Source organism: Rhinolophus hipposideros, assembly GCF_964194185.1.
Source record: "Rhinolophus hipposideros genome assembly, chromosome: 10".
Classification (NCBI taxonomy): Eukaryota; Metazoa; Chordata; class Mammalia; order Chiroptera; family Rhinolophidae; genus Rhinolophus; species Rhinolophus hipposideros.
In genome coordinates this window covers 75,773,785-75,794,468 of record NC_138056.1, presented here as the reverse complement: position 1 = coordinate 75,794,468, position 20,684 = coordinate 75,773,785, and the positions used below count along the sequence as shown (strand labels likewise).

Genomic DNA, 20,684 nt, shown 5'->3' with positions numbered 1-20,684 from the left:
AAGTCCTCCAATAAAAACTTGCCCCACCAGCACTTCCGCATTCCTGTTTCCCCTGACCCCGGAAAAACCCTTAACCTAGTCCAGGGAGCAAGATGGATTTTAGGCACTATTAGGTCTCCCATCTTCTAAGGAACCTTCTCAGGAAAAACCTTTGACCTTCCCCTAACTACCTAAAATAATTTAGATAGAGGACCTGCTCCAAGAAGGGAGCTACAGTGTTTCCCCGAAAATAAGACCGGGTCTTATAGTAAGGTTTGCTCCAAAAGACGCATTAGGGCTTATGTTCAGGGGATGTCATCCTGAAAAATCATGCGAGGGCTTATTTTCCGGTTAGGTCTTATTTTCGGGGAAACACGGTATCATCAAAGGTAACTAGTGGAATAGGAACTAGCCTGTGCTAGGGAGGAAGGCCCCTTTGATGCAAGTCCTCTCTGTGTCTCACTGTTAAAGAGGACCCAGGATTTCTTTTCCAAACACTTGCTTTCATCTCCATGTGAATTGCCTTCCTGCCCTTTGAAGTCCCAACCCCCATTTCTCCTTAGCTCCTTGGCAAATAAACCTTAACTGCCCTATTTGTCCTCAGGTCCCATATTCTTATTCATATATATATATATATATATATATATATATATATACACATATATATGTAATAATTTGGTTATTTCCCCCTGTTAATTTGCCTCGTGTCAATTTGATTATTAGACTAGCCAGAAGAAGAATTTAGAAGGGTAGAAGTAAAATTATTTTCTTCCCAAATAGTTTGTTTTTGTTTTGTTTGTTTGTTGCAAGGGGTCATAGGACATTTTTATTTGCGGGCCTTGCATCAAGAGAAATTGTCCAAATTTACTCGTGGAGATCCACCACTATATATTAATATTGTTTTTGTTTTTGTTTTTTTTGCAGGCGGAAAAGGGTGTTTCAATGATCAGTTGGTCTTTCATTGCTGTCCTATGTCATTGAGCTATAAATAAGAATCCCTAAAACTCTGAAAATCTCTCAATTCCTTGGTAGATACACACAGATAGTATTGAGAAGCCTCAATGCTAAGGCCATGCAAGTCTTCTGGAGGCTTCCTATGCTCTCATGTAAAGAGCAGGGCTTGGACGGAAAGCTAAAGATTTCATTTTGTGGTCTGATGCCTGTCACTCACAGAAACACCAACACATTTGGCGATTGATTGCTCCCTGATTTAGCAGATTCATCTAAAAGCCTGCGATACAGAAAAGGTGCCACAACCCTTCAATACATAGCTAACTTCTGTTTTATCGAAATGATTTTGTACTGCTCTGCTATTTATCGTTTACAGAATAAAAAAAGAAAAACAGTTCATCTAAATTTCATTCTCTATGTGCAAGGTTGTTAAAAATTAGTGAACATTTAGTAGAAGATACTGAACACGTGAACAGGTCCCTGAGAGGAGAAGGGAAGGAATTCAGGTGTGATGGAATGCTCTAGCAAGCCAGCAGTTACCCACAATACACAAACACAAGTCCTTCTCTTAAGGACTTTAGTTCCCAATATTGTCATGAATAGCCATTCTGAATTGAAGACTTACATACTCCAGCTACTGTTTAAAGTTCAGTAAGTATGTTATGTATGTAGAATTGGTTCAGTGGAACTGTTAACAAGCCATAATTGCAAGTCATTCTCCCCTTATCCACCTTCCACTTATCTACATCCAATTACCTTTAAGGACAGCCTTTTAATGAAGGCTTTCATAATAATTTCAGCTCCCATCCATATTTCTCTCACTCCAAAAACCTAGTCTCTTTGCCCCCCATTAGGCACTTAATCATGTGCAGTCTCACAATAATATTTAAATTTTCATGCTCTGTCATTCCCAAATAGATTATCAATTTTTTGAGTTCTACACTTTGCATTTACCATAGCAGACTGTATAACCCATAAAACAGTAGGTCCTCAAAATATTTGTTAAGTATCTCTTATTTTAATAAAATTGAAAATATCACTTATCCTCATCCCCCGAAGATGTTGGGAGTTATTTAAGTAAACTCCCACCATGATAAACTTGGAAAGGGGGTATCTTTTTCATCTACCACTGTGCCAGCTGAAGATAACATTCTCAGCCTTGCTGCTGGCTTTGAACCCAGAGCTGTGCATTCAATACAGTCAAGCAAATTTGGAATACCAGGACCAAATGATGTCTCTGCCAGGGGCTTCATCCTGTGCACAGCAGCTTACCTGGTGGGTGCTGGGTAGCACTCAGTAGAATGATGGCTTTGCCTCTCTCCTCAGTGACTCTGGACAAGCTTCCAAACCAAGGTCATCGTGCCCTAGGCTGGTGGGCAGGGCACACTGAAGACAGAGAATCCCTCACTTGCTGAAGCGGAAATACACTTCTGCTGACCCCGGAACGAAGAGGAGGGTGCTGCTGAAAAGCCCGCTTGCTGATACTTTTCAGGGGTAAACAGCCACTTGAAATGAAATGCCTTTTTTGTTTTTGTTTTTTTGCAGGGGGAAAAGGGTGTTTCAATGATCAGTTGGTCTTAATTATTTTTGCTTTGAGAAGGAGAGCAATAAAGCTCCGGACAGAATTCCAAAGCTGAAAGGGAGGAAATGAAACCACTTGAGGTTGAATCTGGCTGGCTGCGCACCTGCTGTCTGGCAGGCTGTGCACCTCGGCTTGCCCGGGGGGTGTCCCTGTGGGCCAATCAGCCCCTCTGCTATTGTCAGGTGGCTGCTTCTGGCTTCTCCCCAGAAGTCCTTTACCAGGCCATCTGGAGCTGGGGAACAAGTTTCAACTTGCCTGGCCAGAATTCTGCGTTGAAATCTGCCCACTCCTCACTTCATTCCCAATCCTGGTCACAGGCCAAAAACTTGACCTTAATTGTCAAGAAGTAACATTCATCAAGAGGTAATATGTCTAAATGTTTAAAAGTTGATAGGAATTGATGTTCTTTAATATTCAGAACTATTACCTCATTCTGGACTCACAAAGTGTAGAGTCCACTGGAATCCACCACTTTCCGTGTAAACAGTAAGTCAAATGCCAAAAACTTATCAAAGCCAGAACCTGAGTTCATGTGAATGTTCCTTTCTCCCTCCTCCAGCCAATCAGGCACTAAGTCCTACGAGTTTAACTTTCCACATATTTCTTGACTCACTCCCCTCCTCTTTATCTCTAGTCAAGTTCCTAAACATATCTTTCTTCTAATCCAGGCTTCACACTTTACCCAGAGCCACCCACCTAAGAAGCGAATCTGACATTGTCACTCTGTTGGTCTACGCATTTCAGAGGCTCCTCCTCTTCTCCAGTTTGTATCAAGGTCTCTTGTCATTCATTGCATTCTGGTGTGATGCTGATGGTCCTGCATCTTCGCCATAGTCTTTCCACCTTTGTGCCTCACTTAATGCTGTTCACTCCATTTGGAACACCCTTTCTTTCTTTATTCACCCCACACCTCCTCTGACTCAGTTTACCATCATTTCCTCCAGCAAGTCTTCCCTGAGACCTCATATAGGGTTAAATGACCTCTGTATCCCTGTGTGTAACTATCTTATCATCTGCTGCATTATGGTGACTATACTGTTTCTAAATCAGTCTCCCTCATTCCACTGAGAGGTACAGAGAGTATTTTTGTTTCTCTGGTACTAGCTTCATAGCAGGATCTCAATATAGCTGCTAAATAAATGAGTGATGCATAACAGAAATGTTGTTGAGTCATGATATGGCAAAAAAAAAAATCTATCCTGTGGGGCTCTCATTCTAGCGAGGAACACAGACGTACCCATACCTCTGACTCCGACGCTGTGAGGTGCTGTGAGCAGGGTCTGGAGGCTGGCAACAGGGTCCAAAGACAGTTGCCTAATGCCGCAAATGGAAGAGCTTGTATCTGGCATCTCCACGAGAAAAAGGGTGAAATTGCAATGCTGCTCCCAATACTTAATTCTGACGGTTGATTGATGACTACTTGCCTCCCAGGAAGGAAGGCAGATGCAAGTCAAAGGTGTACTCGGGACCTGGTTTACCTCCCCAAGAGACCCAGGCCCCTCGAGGTGTAGAAACTGCCATATTTAGTTGGCTGCCACCTGTGAGTGGCAGCTCAGAGATAAGCTGAGAGCAGAAAAGTATTTTAATTATTTTAATGATAAAACTATAATTGTTGTTTTGGAGCCCTGTTAGAAAATTGGGGCATTTACACTACTTGTTATTTGGTTTTTAGGCACATGCAAATTGTTTATAATCAAAATTTTACATTTATTTATCACTTCGTTACTCCTTAAGGATGTGGGAAGCCCATAACAAGGTATTATAAGTTGACACATTGGGGAAGTGAAAAAAAAGCTGGGGAAGAAACTGGAGCCAGAGCTCAGTGAAAAGTGGGTGTACAAAGTGTTAGGTAGAGCTAGGAGAGGGTGGGTCCAGTGCGACTTTGAAGGTGAGATACTTACCCTGGAGGGAATATGTTGCTCATAAACCTTTTAAAGCGTTTTGCCTGGATGGCAGTGGCAAAGCAATTAAACGGCTTTCGACAGACATGACATAATTTATTGGCCTTTCCAGTTGTCTTCAATGGAACCTGTATTATAGCATAACCTACAACTAAGAATGCGCTTTGGGGGTGTGTGGGGCAAGGGTTTGCTGAGAATAAGGGAGAAACTGATATCTTTAAGGAGGAAGAGACACCAACAAGTAGACCAGAGAGAGTGGAGGGGTGGGCAGACCCTCCCTAACATACTCCTCCCTGTCAGAAATCTCCTGACCAGCTGAGTTTGCCCCAGTGCTTTTTCTACTCTGAGTGAAGCACCAATACCCACTACTAAAAACAAACAAACAAAAAAAACCCAAAACAAAACAAACAAACAAAAGTACGCTCTACATAGAGAGCAACTTTCAGCAATCCGAGTTCTCACTTGGCCTTTGGTGATTCTGAAGGGGAGATGTGAATGCAAACCCAAGTGTAAATGTAGTAATTCAGCCAGCATCTTAGACCTACCCTCAAATATACATAGTCCAGAAAGTCATTTTTATATAGCATCTGGAAGAAAAGAAGAGAACCATACATAAAATATATGATGGCAATTTTTAAAATAGGTTGTAGAAAGTTCTGCAGTTTAAAAGACTAAAAATGGAAAAACAAAACAAAAACAACAAAAAAAGCCCACAAAGAAACACCCTAAAAAAACCTGTCTTGCCATCTGGGCTCTGACACAATTTAAATCAAAATGCTGGCTGTTTAGAGGATTTAATTAAAACCAATAAGATTTTCCAGGCCTCTGGTAGTCTCTGAGCATTATGTCTTCAGAGCTACTTGGGAAAGGAAATCCTGCAGTGAAGCTCTGTTACACTGACCGCACTTGGGCCTCACTTAGATGTGAGTTTATCTGGGGTGAGGCTAATGGAGACCCTGGAGGGCATCAATCTGACCCCCACACTGCCATTGCCATTGTCACTCACACGCTCTCTTCATTGCTATTTAACTCCCTCAAAGCTAAGGTAATAACTTCCCTTTGAGCCTGCACATTTTCACACAACTCCATTGCCCTGTGTCTGGCAGCTCCATGAGAAAAAGGGTGGAGATCACTTCCCCTGTAGAGCCACAGGAGCGCTGCAGGGGACAGTTGGAGTCCTATGTCCTAGTCGTATGCACACCCCTGGGTTTAACTATGGTCTTCAGTCTCTTTGAGGAAAGAGAAAAATAAGGATAATATCTCATCTGGGAAAAATGATGATAACAGTATCTGTTCTTTCTACCTTCAAGGATATTTGAGGGGATCAAATGACCATGGTAGGCATATACAGAGGGTGCCAAAAAAAGATTACACATTTTAAGAAAGGAAAACACTATATTAAAATTGTAATACAATGAATGACGCCAGCATTCATTTGATGAACGCCATCTTTTGAGCGAATGTCATACTACACACATTGCTACCATAATTCAATTCAACTTCGAAAAGGAATACATGGATAACATCTCTTAAAATGTGTACATTTTTTGGCAGCCCCAGTATTTAAGTATTACATATATTTAATAAGTCACCAGTCAAGTATTCCTGAATAATCACAGGTCAGCAGAGAGAGAGATTTAATTCCTCTTTATTTTGGACAATTTGTACTGAAACCGGTTGCTTTACCCTTTCAGAAACTCTTTGGGCTTCCATATTGCCCTTCTTCAGCCACTTCCTATTTTCTCACATTGAACATAAGCATTCAATAGCCAATGCGAAGAAGCTATGACTAGAGTTGGGTTCAAGGCAACAAGTTCACAAGGCCAGGATCTAATCAGCTTGTGGATATTACAGCATTTGTGTTTATGTATAAACCACACTTTGTGGGCAGTAAAACAAAATAAAAACAACAAAAAGTAAAAAGCAATTCTTCTAGTTGCCAGACTAAACAGCTCCAGGCACAAAATGTCCTTTTGATCCTGCTAAGCAATTTTAAAGTGGGAAACTACTAGAAACAAAGTTTATTACATGTACATCAGGCATAGCCCTCTTGATTGTTCTTTGCTAGGGCTCCAGGCTTTCCCCTCCCAAACCACAGGCTTTTCTGGGAAATCCATACTCCCTCAACTTGTGCAAAAGCTTGGAGTACAGGAAAGATGTGACAGGTGAAGTCGGTGTTCAATGCCCAGGCAGCCAGGATGGGATCCCTTACTGCACGTCACAGTCCTCTGGGGAGCTTATAAAGAAGTACCTGTGCCCATCCTGATCACAGACCAATTAAGCTGGAATGTCCAGGTGGGGCCTGGCATTGTTAGTGTTGAGAGTTCCTCAGATAGTTGTCATTTTCAGCCAGGGTTGAGAAGCTCTTTCTTAACAGAGTCTGTGGGCCAAGACCTGACATCACAAAAGGCAGGAAGACACACCAAATGTATCTCAGTGCACAGGTGGGCACAGAGAGAGGAGAAGCACAGCGAGTACAGTGAAAGGTGAATCTCAGTGCCGGCCACGCCAACATTATATCACTTTTGGCTGAACTGGATGGTCTATAGCCCCTGCTTAGAAAACCTAGCACTAAGCTTTCCCCCAGGCAGTGCTACAGATTTGATGCCTGACTCTAATGCAGCCCATCCACAGGTTGCCTAGATGTATCAGGTGAGCTGGCATCGATAGCCATGAGCATCAGAATCTGGACCATATACTGTGGAATGAATCGGCCAGTTGAAGAATGCAGCGGCACGATGAGAGGTAATCAAAGGCATCCTGGGAGAAGGATGGTGTGGGCTGTGACATGCAAGCAGAGCGAGTAGCTGGTCCCCAGAACTTGGTTCCCCAAGTCCTTCAAATTCCAGTTTCAGTCCATGTGGAACATTTCTGCAAAGCCCTCTCTACCTGTAGTGCCACCCAAAGACCCTGACTCACCCAAGCATGATGGAAACCACATAAAGAATATCCAGAGAGGTGGGGAGAAGCAGTAGCACAGAGAAGCAAGCAGAATAGAGCAACTGCCAAAAGATGCAGAAGCACGAGAGAAATTGTAAAAGAGTACAGAAGGGGCATGAACAACAGTGTAGGCTGATGGGAAAGAAAACGAATGAGAATTTCCTGGCAGGGAAGCAAAGCCTTAGCAATATAAGGCAGTGAGAAAATACAGAATCTAAATGATGACAGAAAAGGACAACAGAGATGGAAGAGAAAGACGAGGACAAGAAATTGTTCTTCTCCTGCTCTGCTATGTGCTGCTGGGAGATGACCTCTGCAAACTGCACTTCCCAGGCTGTCATTCACTACCCCTCAGCTGCTTCCAGCTGGCTGTAGCCAGGCACTGGCAGGAGATTGGAGGGTGAGAGAAAGGGACAAGTCAGAGTGTTTCTCCTCCTCCTTCTGTCTCATGTAGAACTTCTTGGCAGTGATTGTTTCTCCCATGTCTCCAAATCCCCCGGCAGGCCTGCCATGGCTCCAGTTTCTCTCGGGAGATCCTCGTCTCTGGGTTAGGACAACACCACCTGCTCCCCTTTCCTCTCCAACCAGTGGTATACTAGAGCTGGTTTATACTGGCTCACAAAAGCAGGCTGTTAAATATTTAGGAATTTTGCAAGCTGGTGGTTAAACTGTTGCTAACTTCAAATTGGCCAACACTACAAATCAAGGCTCCCCCCCCACCCCCCAGCCAGTTACCAGCACACCACTGCCTTCAGGCTTTCTGCTGTTGGGGATCTCTGCTTTGCCTCACTGTCCCCTGATTGGTTTCTCTGCCTCTTTTTACACCTTGTAATCAATTCATTGCATTACACTCTTTTTTGAATAGTTTCAGTTTTCCTTGTGGAACCCTGATTGATATGCAGACAATGAGATCCCAAAGGGCTTTAGCAGTACCCCTGTGAGCCATAAACATTAAATTCACAACATGTGAGGTTTTTGTTTTGCTTGTTTGTTTATCTAGCAATCATGTTAATTAGTTATACTTGCGATTAATTTTTAAAGCAAATTAATTTTGTTAAATGTTAAAAAGTTATACCCCCCTAAGAGGGTATTAATTTGACTATCAACAGTACCAGATCTAAGTGATAACCAGGTCACTTGATGAAAATCTCAAGATAAATGGTCTACCCTCAATTGGATTTACTACCTGGCATACACAATGGAAAGAGGAATGAAACTAAAACATAATCCATTAACTATGTGCACTTATATATGTATAACAATCACACTTCTTGGTACAAAAGCCTTTTTCCTACAATTTCCCTCTTAGGTTTCATGAAAGCTGATGTAGCATTTGCTTTATCAACTTTTTGTTGTTGTTATTTGGTAGTTCAACGGTCCTTTCGTTAAAAGAAATAAACATGGGCCTTAGAAGCAGGTAGAAATAAACGGTACCAGGAAAATTTGCTAGCTATTTGGAAAAAACAATTTATACAATCATCCCAATGCAAAGATAAAATATATATTGGGTCAATTAAAAAGTTAAAAATTTAAAAAGATTTTAAAAACTAGAGGTCATTGTTGACCTAATCTCTAGATGGGAAAAACCTTGTAATCTTAAAAACAACAAAAAAATTTTTTCAACTTGGTACATGTCATTTTATTGTATAAAAATGAAAAAGAAAACCCTTCTATTTTCAGATAAATAGAAGTTAAAGGCAAACTAAAAACCAGGAATTATATTTGTAATAAACAGGACAAAAATTTCCAATTCGCTTGCAGTAAGGGGTACTCTTTTGAGCTGGTTCTGGTCAATGAGACATAAAGGGGAATCTACTGGGACAGCATCTGGGAGAGCTATTACTTCAATGATAAAAAGGACAGATGCAGAGAGCTCTGCCGTATCCCTTTCTTTCTGTCTTGAACATGGATGTGATGTTTGCAGGAGTTGCAGACATCTTGCCTTGCAAATATACTAGCCTGACATCCTAAACCACTAAACCAGCTTGCAGTTGCTTACTTCCAGATGTCTTTTTATGTCAGGAAAATCTTATCCCCAATTTGTTAAAGCCATGGTTAGATCTGTTATTTGTGATAAGAAACATCCTGAATACAAATCCTCAAACATAAATGGGCAAAGATATGAATAGACAATTCATAAATCATGAAATGTAAATCAACAGTAAACATATGAAAAAAATTCAAATTTATTATAACCACAGTGTTAGAAATTAAATCAAATATATTAATCTTTTGCCTACAAAATTAGTAAAGATTTTTTAAAAATAATGACACCATCAAGTGCTGAGAAGGGCATGATAAAATAGGAGCCTTCCCACAATGCCAGTCAAGGTACAGTTCGGTAGAACATTTTTGGAAAGCAATTTGGTAAAATGTAGCAAGAATATACAAAATACAGTATAAACTGATGATTTTTCTTTGTGTAATTCACCCTAGGGAGACCATTTAGATTGAATTTGGGATGTAAGAATGAAGGTTTGTCACAGGTTATATAGCATAGCAATAAGAAACAAAAAATATAATTAAAAAAATTAAAGGATGGACAGGTAGCTCAGTTAGTTAGGGTGCGAGCTCTGGGCCATGGGGCTTCTTGTTCGATTTCCACATGGGCCAGCGAGCTGTGCCCTCCACAACTAGAATGAAGGCAATGAGCTGTCACTCAGCTCCTGGGTGGCCAAATGGCTCTGTTGGTTGGAGTGCAGGCTCTCAACCACAAGGTTGCCGGTTCGACTCCCGCAAGAGATGCTGGACGGCACTCCCTGCAACTAACAATGGCAACTGGACCTGGAGCTGAGCTGCGCCCTCCACAGCTAAGATTGAAGGGACAACTTGACTTGGAAAAGTCCCAGAAGTATGCACTGTTCCCCAATAAAGTCCTGTTCCCCTTCCCCAATAAAATCTTTAAAAATAAATAAGTAAAGTGACTAAAATACTGAAATGGCTAATTAAATTATAAAATATGTACAGTGGATTAGTATGCAGCTGCAAAATGTTGATTATGAGTCTTTAATTAAAAAGGGTTATTTTTATGTTAGATATTATATAAATTAAAAATATACACAGTATGATCACAACTGTATAGAGTAAACATGGATGAAAACAGTTTGATGGTTCCTAAAAAGCTAAATACAGAATTACCATAAGTCACAGTAATTCCCCAGAAGAAGTGAGAAGAGGTACTCAAACAAATCCTTGTAGATAAATGTTCATACCATCACTATTCACAATAGCCAAAAGATGGAAAAAACCCACATGTTTATCCACAGAAGGATGAATAAACAAAGTGTAGTATATACATACAAAGGAATATTATTCAGTCATGAAAAGAAACTAAGTAAAGATCTATGCTACAAGATGGATTAACCTCAAAAATCCAATGCTAAATAAAGCAGACAGAAAAGGTTCTATATTGTATGATTCCATTTAGATGAAACCTCCAGAATAGGTAAATCCACTGAGACAGAAAACAGATTGGTGGTTACCAGCAATTGGTGGGGAGGCAGGAATGGAGAGTCACTGCTTACGGGGTTTCATCTTAGGGTAATGAAAATGTTTCTAGCCTTGTACCTAACTATCCCAGCACCATTTGTTGAAAGGACTACCCTGCATTGCATTTTCTTTGCATCTACGTAAAACAAATCAATTGGCTGTATTTTTGGAGTCTATTTCAGGTTCTATTCTGTTCCATTAATCTGTATGTCTTTCCCTCCACAAATACTATGCTATCTCGATTGCTGTGGCTTTATAGTAAGTCTTAAAATCAAGTAGTGTGATTCTTCCAATTGTATTCTTCTTTCTCGAAATGATTTTGTCTGTTCAGTTCCTTTGTTCTTCCTTAAAAAGCTTACATTTAGATTTCTAATTGTTTATTGCTAGTAGAAACACAATAGATTTTTGTGTATTGATCTTGTGTCCTACCACCTTGCTGAATTCACTTATTAGTTCTAGGATTTTTTTTTTTTTTGGTATATTTTCTAGGGGTTTTCTTTGTAGACAATCATGTCATCTGTAAATAGGCATAGTTTTATTTATTCCTTTCTGATATGTATCCCTTTTATTTCTTTATCTTACCTAATACTTGCTAGGACCTAAAGTGTGGTCAAATAAGAGTGGTGAGATTGTACATCCTTGACTTGTTCCTGATCTTAGGAGGAAAGCATTCAGTCTTTCACCATTAGGTATGATGCTAGCTATAATTTATTTTGTAGATGCCTTTTATCAGGTTTCATTTCTTCCTTTTTGAGAGTTTGTGGGTTTTTTTTAATTTTTATTTTTTATCATGAATGCATGTTGCATTTTGTCAAAAGCTTTTCCTGCATCATTTGATATGATCATGTATTTTTCTTCTTTAGACTGTTGATATAGTGGTTCACAGTAATTTATTTAAAATATTGAACCAACCATACTCTTAAAGGTTATATTGTGTCCTCCAAAAAGGATATATTGGAGTCCTAACTCCTAGTACCTCAGAATATGACCTTATTTGGACACAGGGTCTTTACAGAGGTAATCAAGTTATAATGAAGTCATTAGGGTGGGCCCTAATTCAATATAACTGGTGTCCTTATAAAAAAGGGAAATTTTGGACACAGAAACAGACACTCACACAGGGAGACTGTTGTGTGAAGACTGATTTATGCTGCCACAACCAAGGACCTACCAGAAGCTAGGAAAGAGACCTGGAACAGATTCTTCCCAAGTGCTTTCAGAGGGAGCGTGTCCCTCCCTGACACCTGGAGAACAGATTTGGAGAACAGAACAGTGGTTACCAGGTTACTCTCCCCTGCCCCTAACCCCCTTCCTCCTTCAACTGCTATTAAATGCATTGTTTTAAAGTTGAAACCAAGGTAACTTTGATATAAATATAAAACACCATAACCTTTCTTTGGGAAGTAGGGAGTTTGGTCATTGTAGCCCCCAATTTCCTCTTTCATCATCAGAAAGTCTAACACTAGTGGAATGAGGAAGCTGGCTGCTGTGGTATGCTAAGGTGATATGTTAAGTACAGCCTTTAAATAGGGCCATTGGCAATGCCAATAAGGAAACATTCCTGAGAAGGGGAGTGAGGTGAGCCTATGGTTCTCAAATATCACAGCCTGTGCAATAACTAATTGCAGAAAAATAGACTTGAATTCCTTCAGCAAGGCGCTCAGCCAGTTGATTTCGGTTTGAAGAACCAAGGGTGCTAACAGAAAGAAAAATCTTTTGACTAACTTTAACCTGACCTTCTTTGTCCTTCATGTGATTTCTTCAGATCTTTCTTTCCCTTACTTTGTGTTCCTTCACAGAAATTAAGGTCCACTTAATCAGAAATTGAGTACCTACTAGGTGTGTGAGGCTCTCCATCCCCAAGACACTCCTTGACCACAGGAACTCAGGATTGATGTACAGAAACCAAATTAGTCATTAATACATCAACACTACTAACATACAAGACATTATAGATCAAAAGGCAAAAAATCATTAAGATATTTTTTTAAATATTTTGAAAGTCATATATATAAAGGTAAAAAAGGCAAACATTTTGCATTTCTTTATTATCTAAAGAAATGGTCACCATTTTTTTAATAATCTGTGACAATTGGAAGAAATTAAATAGCAACAGGATTAGAGTCCCTTTAAATATCATGCCCAAGAGATAACCATCTTATTAGTTTTAGTATATCCTATAAAATGTATACATGGATTTTCAAAACATAGATGGTTACCTGCGATTTTTCCTATATATGGCAAACATGACTAGTTATCCCCCAACATTCACTACTTCAACTACTCTGCTCTTCCATGTTGGTGGTGTGGGTGAGTGAGAGGTCCTTGGCTGTGTTCGGGGCACTGGGCCAGGCAGAGTGCCTAAGGAGAGCTGGGGGCAGGCTAGACAGGGGCTCTGAGGAGTGAAAGGAGTCTTTCACTTATTCAATTAGCAGTGATGTGTAAAACCTGAAGGTGAGCACAGTGGGGAAGCACACTGCCTGCTTCTTTTTCAGTCACCACTAGACTGTGAGCTTCTTGAGACTGGTTAGGAGGGAGATAGTTTGGAAGTCATGAGACTGAGGTGCTAATTAACATCTTAACAGAAGATGTCATTTGTCTCACTGACCCCATATGTCTCACTAATTTCCTTAGTAATAACATCCCCAACTCTCAGGTGGGCACTTGACTACCTAGAATTGTGTGCTCTCTATTTCATGGTCATTGGAAGTACCAAGAGTTTTAAAGTGAAAAGATGCCAGTTTTGGTTGTATTACAAACTAGATAGGCAAAGTGAGGGTAATCACTTCTTTGTACTTCATTCTAGAGGCAGTACTATACAGCGATTAAGTTCAGATGGAGTTCACAAATCCAAAACTTCCCAGCAAGTTACTTCCTCAGTCAAGTTACTTACCCTCTTTAAGTTTCCTCTGTAGAAGGATTTTTAAAAAACTAATCCCTTAACTCATTAGGTTTTTGTGAATTAGATGAGAGAATGCACATTAAGAGTTTGGCACAGAACAAGTGCTCAACAAATATTAGCTGTTACCACTGTTGTTATTAGCTTTGAAAAAGAAAAATTCCTACTTTATCAGATTAGGATAAGGATAAAAACAAACAGATATGGAAGACTTTACAAGCTAAGAGTTATAATGTCATAAAGCCTTTTTAGGACACTGCTCCCCAAACATTGGTATATGGCACTGGAATATTATAGTAGTTCCATGTGTATTGCCCACGGAGACCAATCCATAGGAGTAAGTAGACAGAAGAGTGTGTCTGAGAGAAAGATCTCCTCTTGGTTTAAAGGAATTGACTAAATTGGATATTATTGGAAAGTGCAGACACCTCAGAGATCCATGATGTTAACTTCATACCTGCTATATTATCAGAACACTCAAGTCTCTAGGGATGCCTGTGACTTCCAGGCAGTTCTCATGGTCCCTTCACCAGACCACATAGGGCTACTTGAGGACAAGCTACATTTATATGAACACATCATCATGCAGGATTTACCACCAACCAAAAACTTTCATAGACTGAAGCCATTGGGGGCAGAATCTATGTTTTATTCTCCGCTGCATTGTCAGGGCTAACAGTGTCTGGCACATAATAGATGCCCAATAAATAAGCATCGAATGTTTCTTGCAAGTCTATTTCATAGGCTGGGAGAGGGGGGAGCAGGCAGAGAGCCTAGGAGAAGCAGGAGACTTGTGTATCGGCTTTTAATCTCTGCATGATGCTGCAGTTTCCACCAGCTATCACCACTTCACCATTTTGATATATACATTCCCCTCTAGAACTGAGCTATGCCTCAAGGACACTAGTGTAAATCAGAAACAACTAAGTGTTGGAAATCCCTCCTGGGCTACAGTCTTGCCATTGAGCAAAGGTAGTCTAAATCTAGGCATGCCATTTTTCAACTTGATTACACAAGGTGTATCATCTGATACTTTATAAGTTTTCTGCAAGAGGGAAGATAAACATTATTGATATTTCTTCTGTGAGCTGACTAGTTGATATAATCTCTTGGTACTTCCCATTTCAGTTACATTTATGAGATGGAGATGGGTGGGGCAGGGGGGTAGAGGTGGGGGTGATAGGTAGGTAGCTGTGTTTTCCAAAGACTTGTAAAAAGTAAGCCGCTTTTCAGAATAAAAAAATTGTGATTCAATTCTCATCCATTTTTCTTCACTGTGGGTAGAACCACAAATTGTGCAAGGCCTGAGAAGTTATGCCCAAATGAATATTTCCAGGAAAAATTCCTTTCCACAATCCAACAAAAAGTGGAACTGTCAGATTGGAATTTAAGTGGTAATTTCTACTTCTTCAAGTGGCTCTCAGAGTATTTCTATAGCGTGTTTCCCCGAGAGTAAGACCTAGCCAGACAATCATCTCTAATGCGTCTTTTGGAGCAAAAATTAATATAAGAACTAGCCTTATTTTACTATAAGACCAGGTCTATAATATAATATAATATAATGTAATGTAATGTAATGTAATGTAATATAATATAATGTAATATAATATAATACTGTACCTTATATTAATTTTTGCTCCAAAAGACGCATTAGACATGATTGTCTGGCTAGGTCTTACTTCCAGGGAAACACGGTCACACACATCCCAGACTCACAGAATAGAATAAATGTAACAAATTATAATGCATTACAGGGTTCAAAGATGGGAGAAATCCTGTCTGGCTAGGCAATGAGAAGAAGGTGAAACAAACTGAGTGAGAAGTGGGGAAAGAAGCTAGACACTGCAGAAGCCTCTGACTCCAGCCAGTGCAGACCATTAATTCCTTCATCAGGTATTTACTGGAGGCCTATTACATGCAGGCACCTTGCCCATCTGTCCCTGGTGTCCCCTGTCCTCTTAGCCACAAAAAAATCCGATACCCTACTCCTCATCTGCCTTCCCTGAGCCTCCTGAGGTGGTATGTGCTCAGCATTCCTGCTCGCCTGCCATGACTTAGATCTGACTTTCCATCTTGGCAGTGTTGGGCTTAAGGGCAGGAGATAGGCCCTCCCAGCTGTCAGGGCAAGTCCATGCCTTTTGCAAACATTTACTGAATGTTCACCATATGCCGGAAGCTGCATCAGACCCTAGAGATTCATCAAAAGGAGAAGCACAGATTTTTGCCCATTTGCTTTTAGCTGCTGTACATATGCACAGGTACCCTGAAGTGCAATAGTAACGTAGGAACTATTTTGTGTTCTGCTTTTTCGCAGAACAATGCGGCATATGCATTTCCCCACAGTTGTAGCCATGATAAGCTTGAGGTGTCTACACAACAACCAAGGTAGTCAGAAATACAGAACTAAAATATCACACTGGGTGAGATAAAATTATCTCTTTATAATTGTCCTTTGTAATGACTGTGCTCTTAAGGGATATTTAGATTTGAAATTTCCCACTATTTTGCTATTATAGGTAATATTGCAATAAACATCTGAGAGCATATTTCTTATTTTTCCTCTACTAAATTATTTATTCAGGGGAAAATATGGTATAGTGGAAAGAATATAAGCTTTGGAGCCAGACAGATTTGGGTTTAAATTCTAGCTCTGCCACTTATGAGCTGTGCGACCTTGGGCAAGTTCCTTAACCTCGCTAAATTTCAGTTTCCCTTCTATACAAAGTCATTAATAATACTCACCCCAAGGGATGATTGTGAGGATTATTCAATGCTGGTGGGTAAAATAGTTTTGAGATAGATCTGTATTTGAATTCTGGTGCTGCTACTTAACTTGGACAAGACACTCAGTCTTTGTGAGTTGCCTCCTTTTCTGTGAAATGGAAATTAAAGTATGTACCTAATGAGGTTATTGGGAGGATTAATTAGACATATATAGGTATATATACGTTTATGTATGTATATACATGTGTAAACATACATACATGTTTAGTACAGTGCCTAGTCTAGTATACAGTAAGAGACCAATAAATGTTAGCTGTTATTACTATTATATAAAAAGGCAGAACTTAATAAATGTTGTTGGGGCCATCTTCTCCACCTTAATCCCCTACTAATGAGAAATATCCAAGAATTGGACAACTGGGTTAAGGGTGAGGCATATCTTTATAGGTATTGCCATATTGTTCACCAAGAGGACTGTATTTAATTTTCAATGCCACTAATGACATGCCGAATCTATCCGTTTCATTCCAACCCCCACAACTTTTTCTTAATGGTATTTTTGAAGGCACAAGATGGTATCTTGGGGTTACTTCAATTTCCATCTCTTTATTACTGTGAGGAGGAACATTTTCCTGTATGTTTTGCTTATAGTTTGGATATCCTAGCATGAATGACTTCTTTCTATCTTTTGCCTATTTATCAGTGTGAATCTTGGTTTTTTCTTAAAAATTTGAATAAACTTTATCATACATTAGAAGTATTGTAATATTTAATGCAAATATTTTCCTAGTAAGCCACAGCCAGATGAGGTCTGGTACCCATGAGGAAGGATCAAGAGAAAGTTCTGTGTGTTCAGGAGCATTTCTGTGAGTGGGACTGTTGTCTCCTCCGTGTTGAACTCAACTATTCTCGGGCCTTCAACATCTATCTCTGTCTGGACATCCGTGGGCTCGCATGACACTGTAGTTCTTTATTTCTGACTATAAAGGATTTCTTCTGGGTTGTCTCATAGACACCTCAAGCCTGGCATAGATATAACTGAACTCATCAGTTGTCCCCCAACCAGGAAACTTGTCAAACTTCCCCATTTGGTCCCTTATTGTCCTAGCCAGGAGATTTTGAGACTGTTTCTCAATATAGTAAGAAGGCCTCCCAGAGTCTCGAATAATATTCTTGAGTTATAAGTCATGTGTTCTGACTTCTGATTTGGAAAATATGATGATCGTCATATCAAGAGCAGAATAGGCAGCCAAGCTGACATGTTATCTCAGGCCTTTTCTACATGCCAGTACCTGCTATTAAAACCATGCATGTGAGTTGGTAAGCAGAACAATCTCATGGAGACTGCTATCCAGTGATAGGTATTTGATAGTGGGATTCAGGAATTAATTCCAGGGAAAAGCAAGTACTACAAATAATTGCCTTGATTTGGTCCAAGTGCTTACTTTCCTTAATTTTTTTTTTTTTATATTTTAATGGTGACATTGTTAAAATTGTTGGGGTAATTTTTTTTCCAGTTTCAAATGTTTTATGGTAGTGTCATTACGGAACTTATTTTTTTTAATGAATAACAATACTATCATTGTTATAAAAATAATCTTGTTGGTTATACAGTTTTTTTTATTAGTTTCAGGTATACAAAACATTGTAATAGTTAGACATTTACACCCCTCACAAAGTGATAACCCTCTTCCCTCAATCTACTATTGGGGTAATTATTTTTGATGATTAAGTTTAATAGTTAACAGCATTGATTTTTGTCTTAGCATTATGACTTTTTCTATTGACGTTCCAAGTAGGGCACAAGCACCATGAAATGAGAAAACATGTTTCAGCCTTCCTCCTAAGGCCTAGCCTATGGCCTTTGCCAGTTCTCCCAAAAGTCAGCTGACCTGGGCACCAAAAGCTACTATAGAGAAAACACAACAAGGCAAGTATCAGGTCAACTATAAAAAGTCAAAATTCCCTTGAATGAAAATTAAAATAAATAATATACTGTTTCTAAGACTGTATTTCATGAGAGGCTACACTAATAACATCCTAAATAAAAGCTTCCCTCCCTTTGTTATTTCCTGTCTGCCCTCAGTTTCCTCCAATATACGATATACTGGATCGTTTAAAAAGCCTCGTCCTCTGTAGAGAGAAGAAACACTTTCAAGAATACACACTGACAGCAACCACAGTTTCTCGGTCCTTTTGGAATATATGTTGACAAACTGTGTGCAGTTCTAAAGTTCTCCTTTTTAAGGTAGGGCATGGCATGCCTGTGTATAGTGCATGTACATATATGTGTGGGTATGTGCATGTGGGTGTGTGGAGGTATGGACATGCTGTATTCATGAAGGCACATTTTTACACTGAGTAAATGATGGAGCCTGTTTTTTTAAAGGCAGAGTATAATGAGGTAAAATACACATCCTCAAACTTCAAATATTCACTTCTCCCCACAAGAACCACATCTAGTGGAAAAGAAAGACAGGGCTTTTGGCCTGATGTATTCTAATTGCTTCTACAAAGACCAACTAGTGTTTGCCTATGTGGAAAGTATCTTCGGAGGTTTTTTTACTGGGAGTTGGGGGTTGGGGATGGACAGTGAGATATTGGGAGGTGGAAACTTAGAGCTCACATCACCACCAAAAAAAAAACTTAACATCACTTACAAACAAAATGCTTTTCTAAATTCCAATCGATGTCACACTTTTTTTTTATCTGAGAATGTGCCCTGAATTTCCTTCCAAAGTCAACTGGAGAAGGCTTCCCAGAATTGGTGAGAAAGTTCCTTTAATTCATTCCAGGACTTATCCCACTCTTCCCCCGCAGGGGAAAACAAAAACAAAAACGGTTCATTTACATCCCAGGTAATAATTTCTTGATTCCATCCCCTGGTTACTAATCCCTGTCCTACAACACTGCATTGTCAGGTCAAGGGTGAAAGTCCGCAGCAACTTCCCCATAGCACCACGGGCACCGAGACCCACCCATTCTAGGCAATCCCACGAGTCCTAGTCCCAGCCCATTTCACTCCGCACAATTTGGCAAGTTCCGAGCTCCAGCCCTTGGGGTGGGGACCACTTCGCCGCCAGTTAGAGGCCAGCACTTACGGACGTTGGTGACTATCTGCGTGGGGTGACGAAAGGTGTCTGCGATACCGAGAGATGGACAACCTGCAGAAGCTCTATAAATGAGTACGTGGGTGCGCGCAGGCCAGGATTCCGCTCCACGCAGAGCCCTCGTCCCATTTCACCTGCCGGCCTGGCTCAGGCCCCGCAACTGCCGAGGAGGCACCCACGCACAGCAGGGGATGGCTGCACGGCGCTCACCCAGCCTGGACCCCCAGTGGCCGATCCCGCCCACGCGTCCCGGCCGGACCCACTCCGAAAGAAACGCACCAAACCCGCCAGCACGGCGAGGGCAGGGGTGCTCCCCACCCTGCAGGACCGAAGGCTCGCAGGCGAGCAACCAGGCACCCCAAAGTCCTTAAGAGGAAAATTCAGCTCAGATTTCCCCGTGGCCGGCTCAGCATGCCGGGCGGACGCTGCGCGTCTGGGAGAAGCCGGACAGGTGCCCAATGGAAGCGCCGCGCCTCCCTCCGCGCACGCCCTGGTCACTGCTGGACCCAGGCCCAGGGAAAAGAGAAAGGAATTTGCTTTGTACCTGATCCTTTCCTTCTCTGCCCTCTGTAGCTCTTCATTTCTTTCCAGCACCTGAAGGATCTTCCTGGCTTCTTCGTCATTTAGGAAACTGCAATCAAACCCCTGAGGAATTTTCGTCATTTTTTTCTCTGTATGTGAGTTACACTTAAACTCCTTGGCGCCTGCTGTTACGATGACATATTTCAAAATATAGAAGACTAGTTTCAGGAACTTGATCCTATAGCCAATAATAAGTCTGCCACTTTGAAAATCTAAAACCACAAACTTAAGAAACAGCCCACACCTACATGGATCATTTTGACACTAACGTAATGACAGGTTTCTCTAAACCCATCCAACCGGGATGCAAAACGAACGGCTAAAGGGAGAGAGGGAGCCAATCCCATTCCAAAGGGGCGGGCCGTTCCTCGTCTCCTCCCCTTTCCCTCCCCAACCCGCTTTCGGATTTGTGAAACAACAATCCAACATAATCTGCCCTAGAGTGAGGCCGAGGCTTAAGTGTTGGCTCCCAATTATTTGTTTTGGCCGTTGCTGTTTGCTCTCAGAGCTTGAGCTGCAAAGGAGTG

General features: G+C 40.8%; 1 protein-coding gene across 3 annotated transcripts in view; it reads right to left on the bottom strand.

The window, feature by feature from the left end:
- EXPH5 (exophilin 5) overlaps positions 1–20,450 on the bottom strand; it is a 72,952-nt gene extending 52,502 nt beyond the window's left edge. The window contains exon 1 of one of the 3 annotated variants that reach the window (XM_081063545.1): positions 20,120–20,450. In XM_081063545.1, the coding sequence (XP_080919671.1) occupies positions 20,120–20,238 (119 nt within the window). In that variant the 5' untranslated portion in view covers positions 20,239–20,450. Of the gene's footprint in view, positions 1–2,202; positions 2,339–20,119 lie in introns of those variants that run through there. The other 2 variants (XM_081063546.1, XM_081063548.1) reach the window with 2 other exon arrangements.
- Between the last annotated feature and the right edge of the window lie 234 nt (positions 20,451–20,684).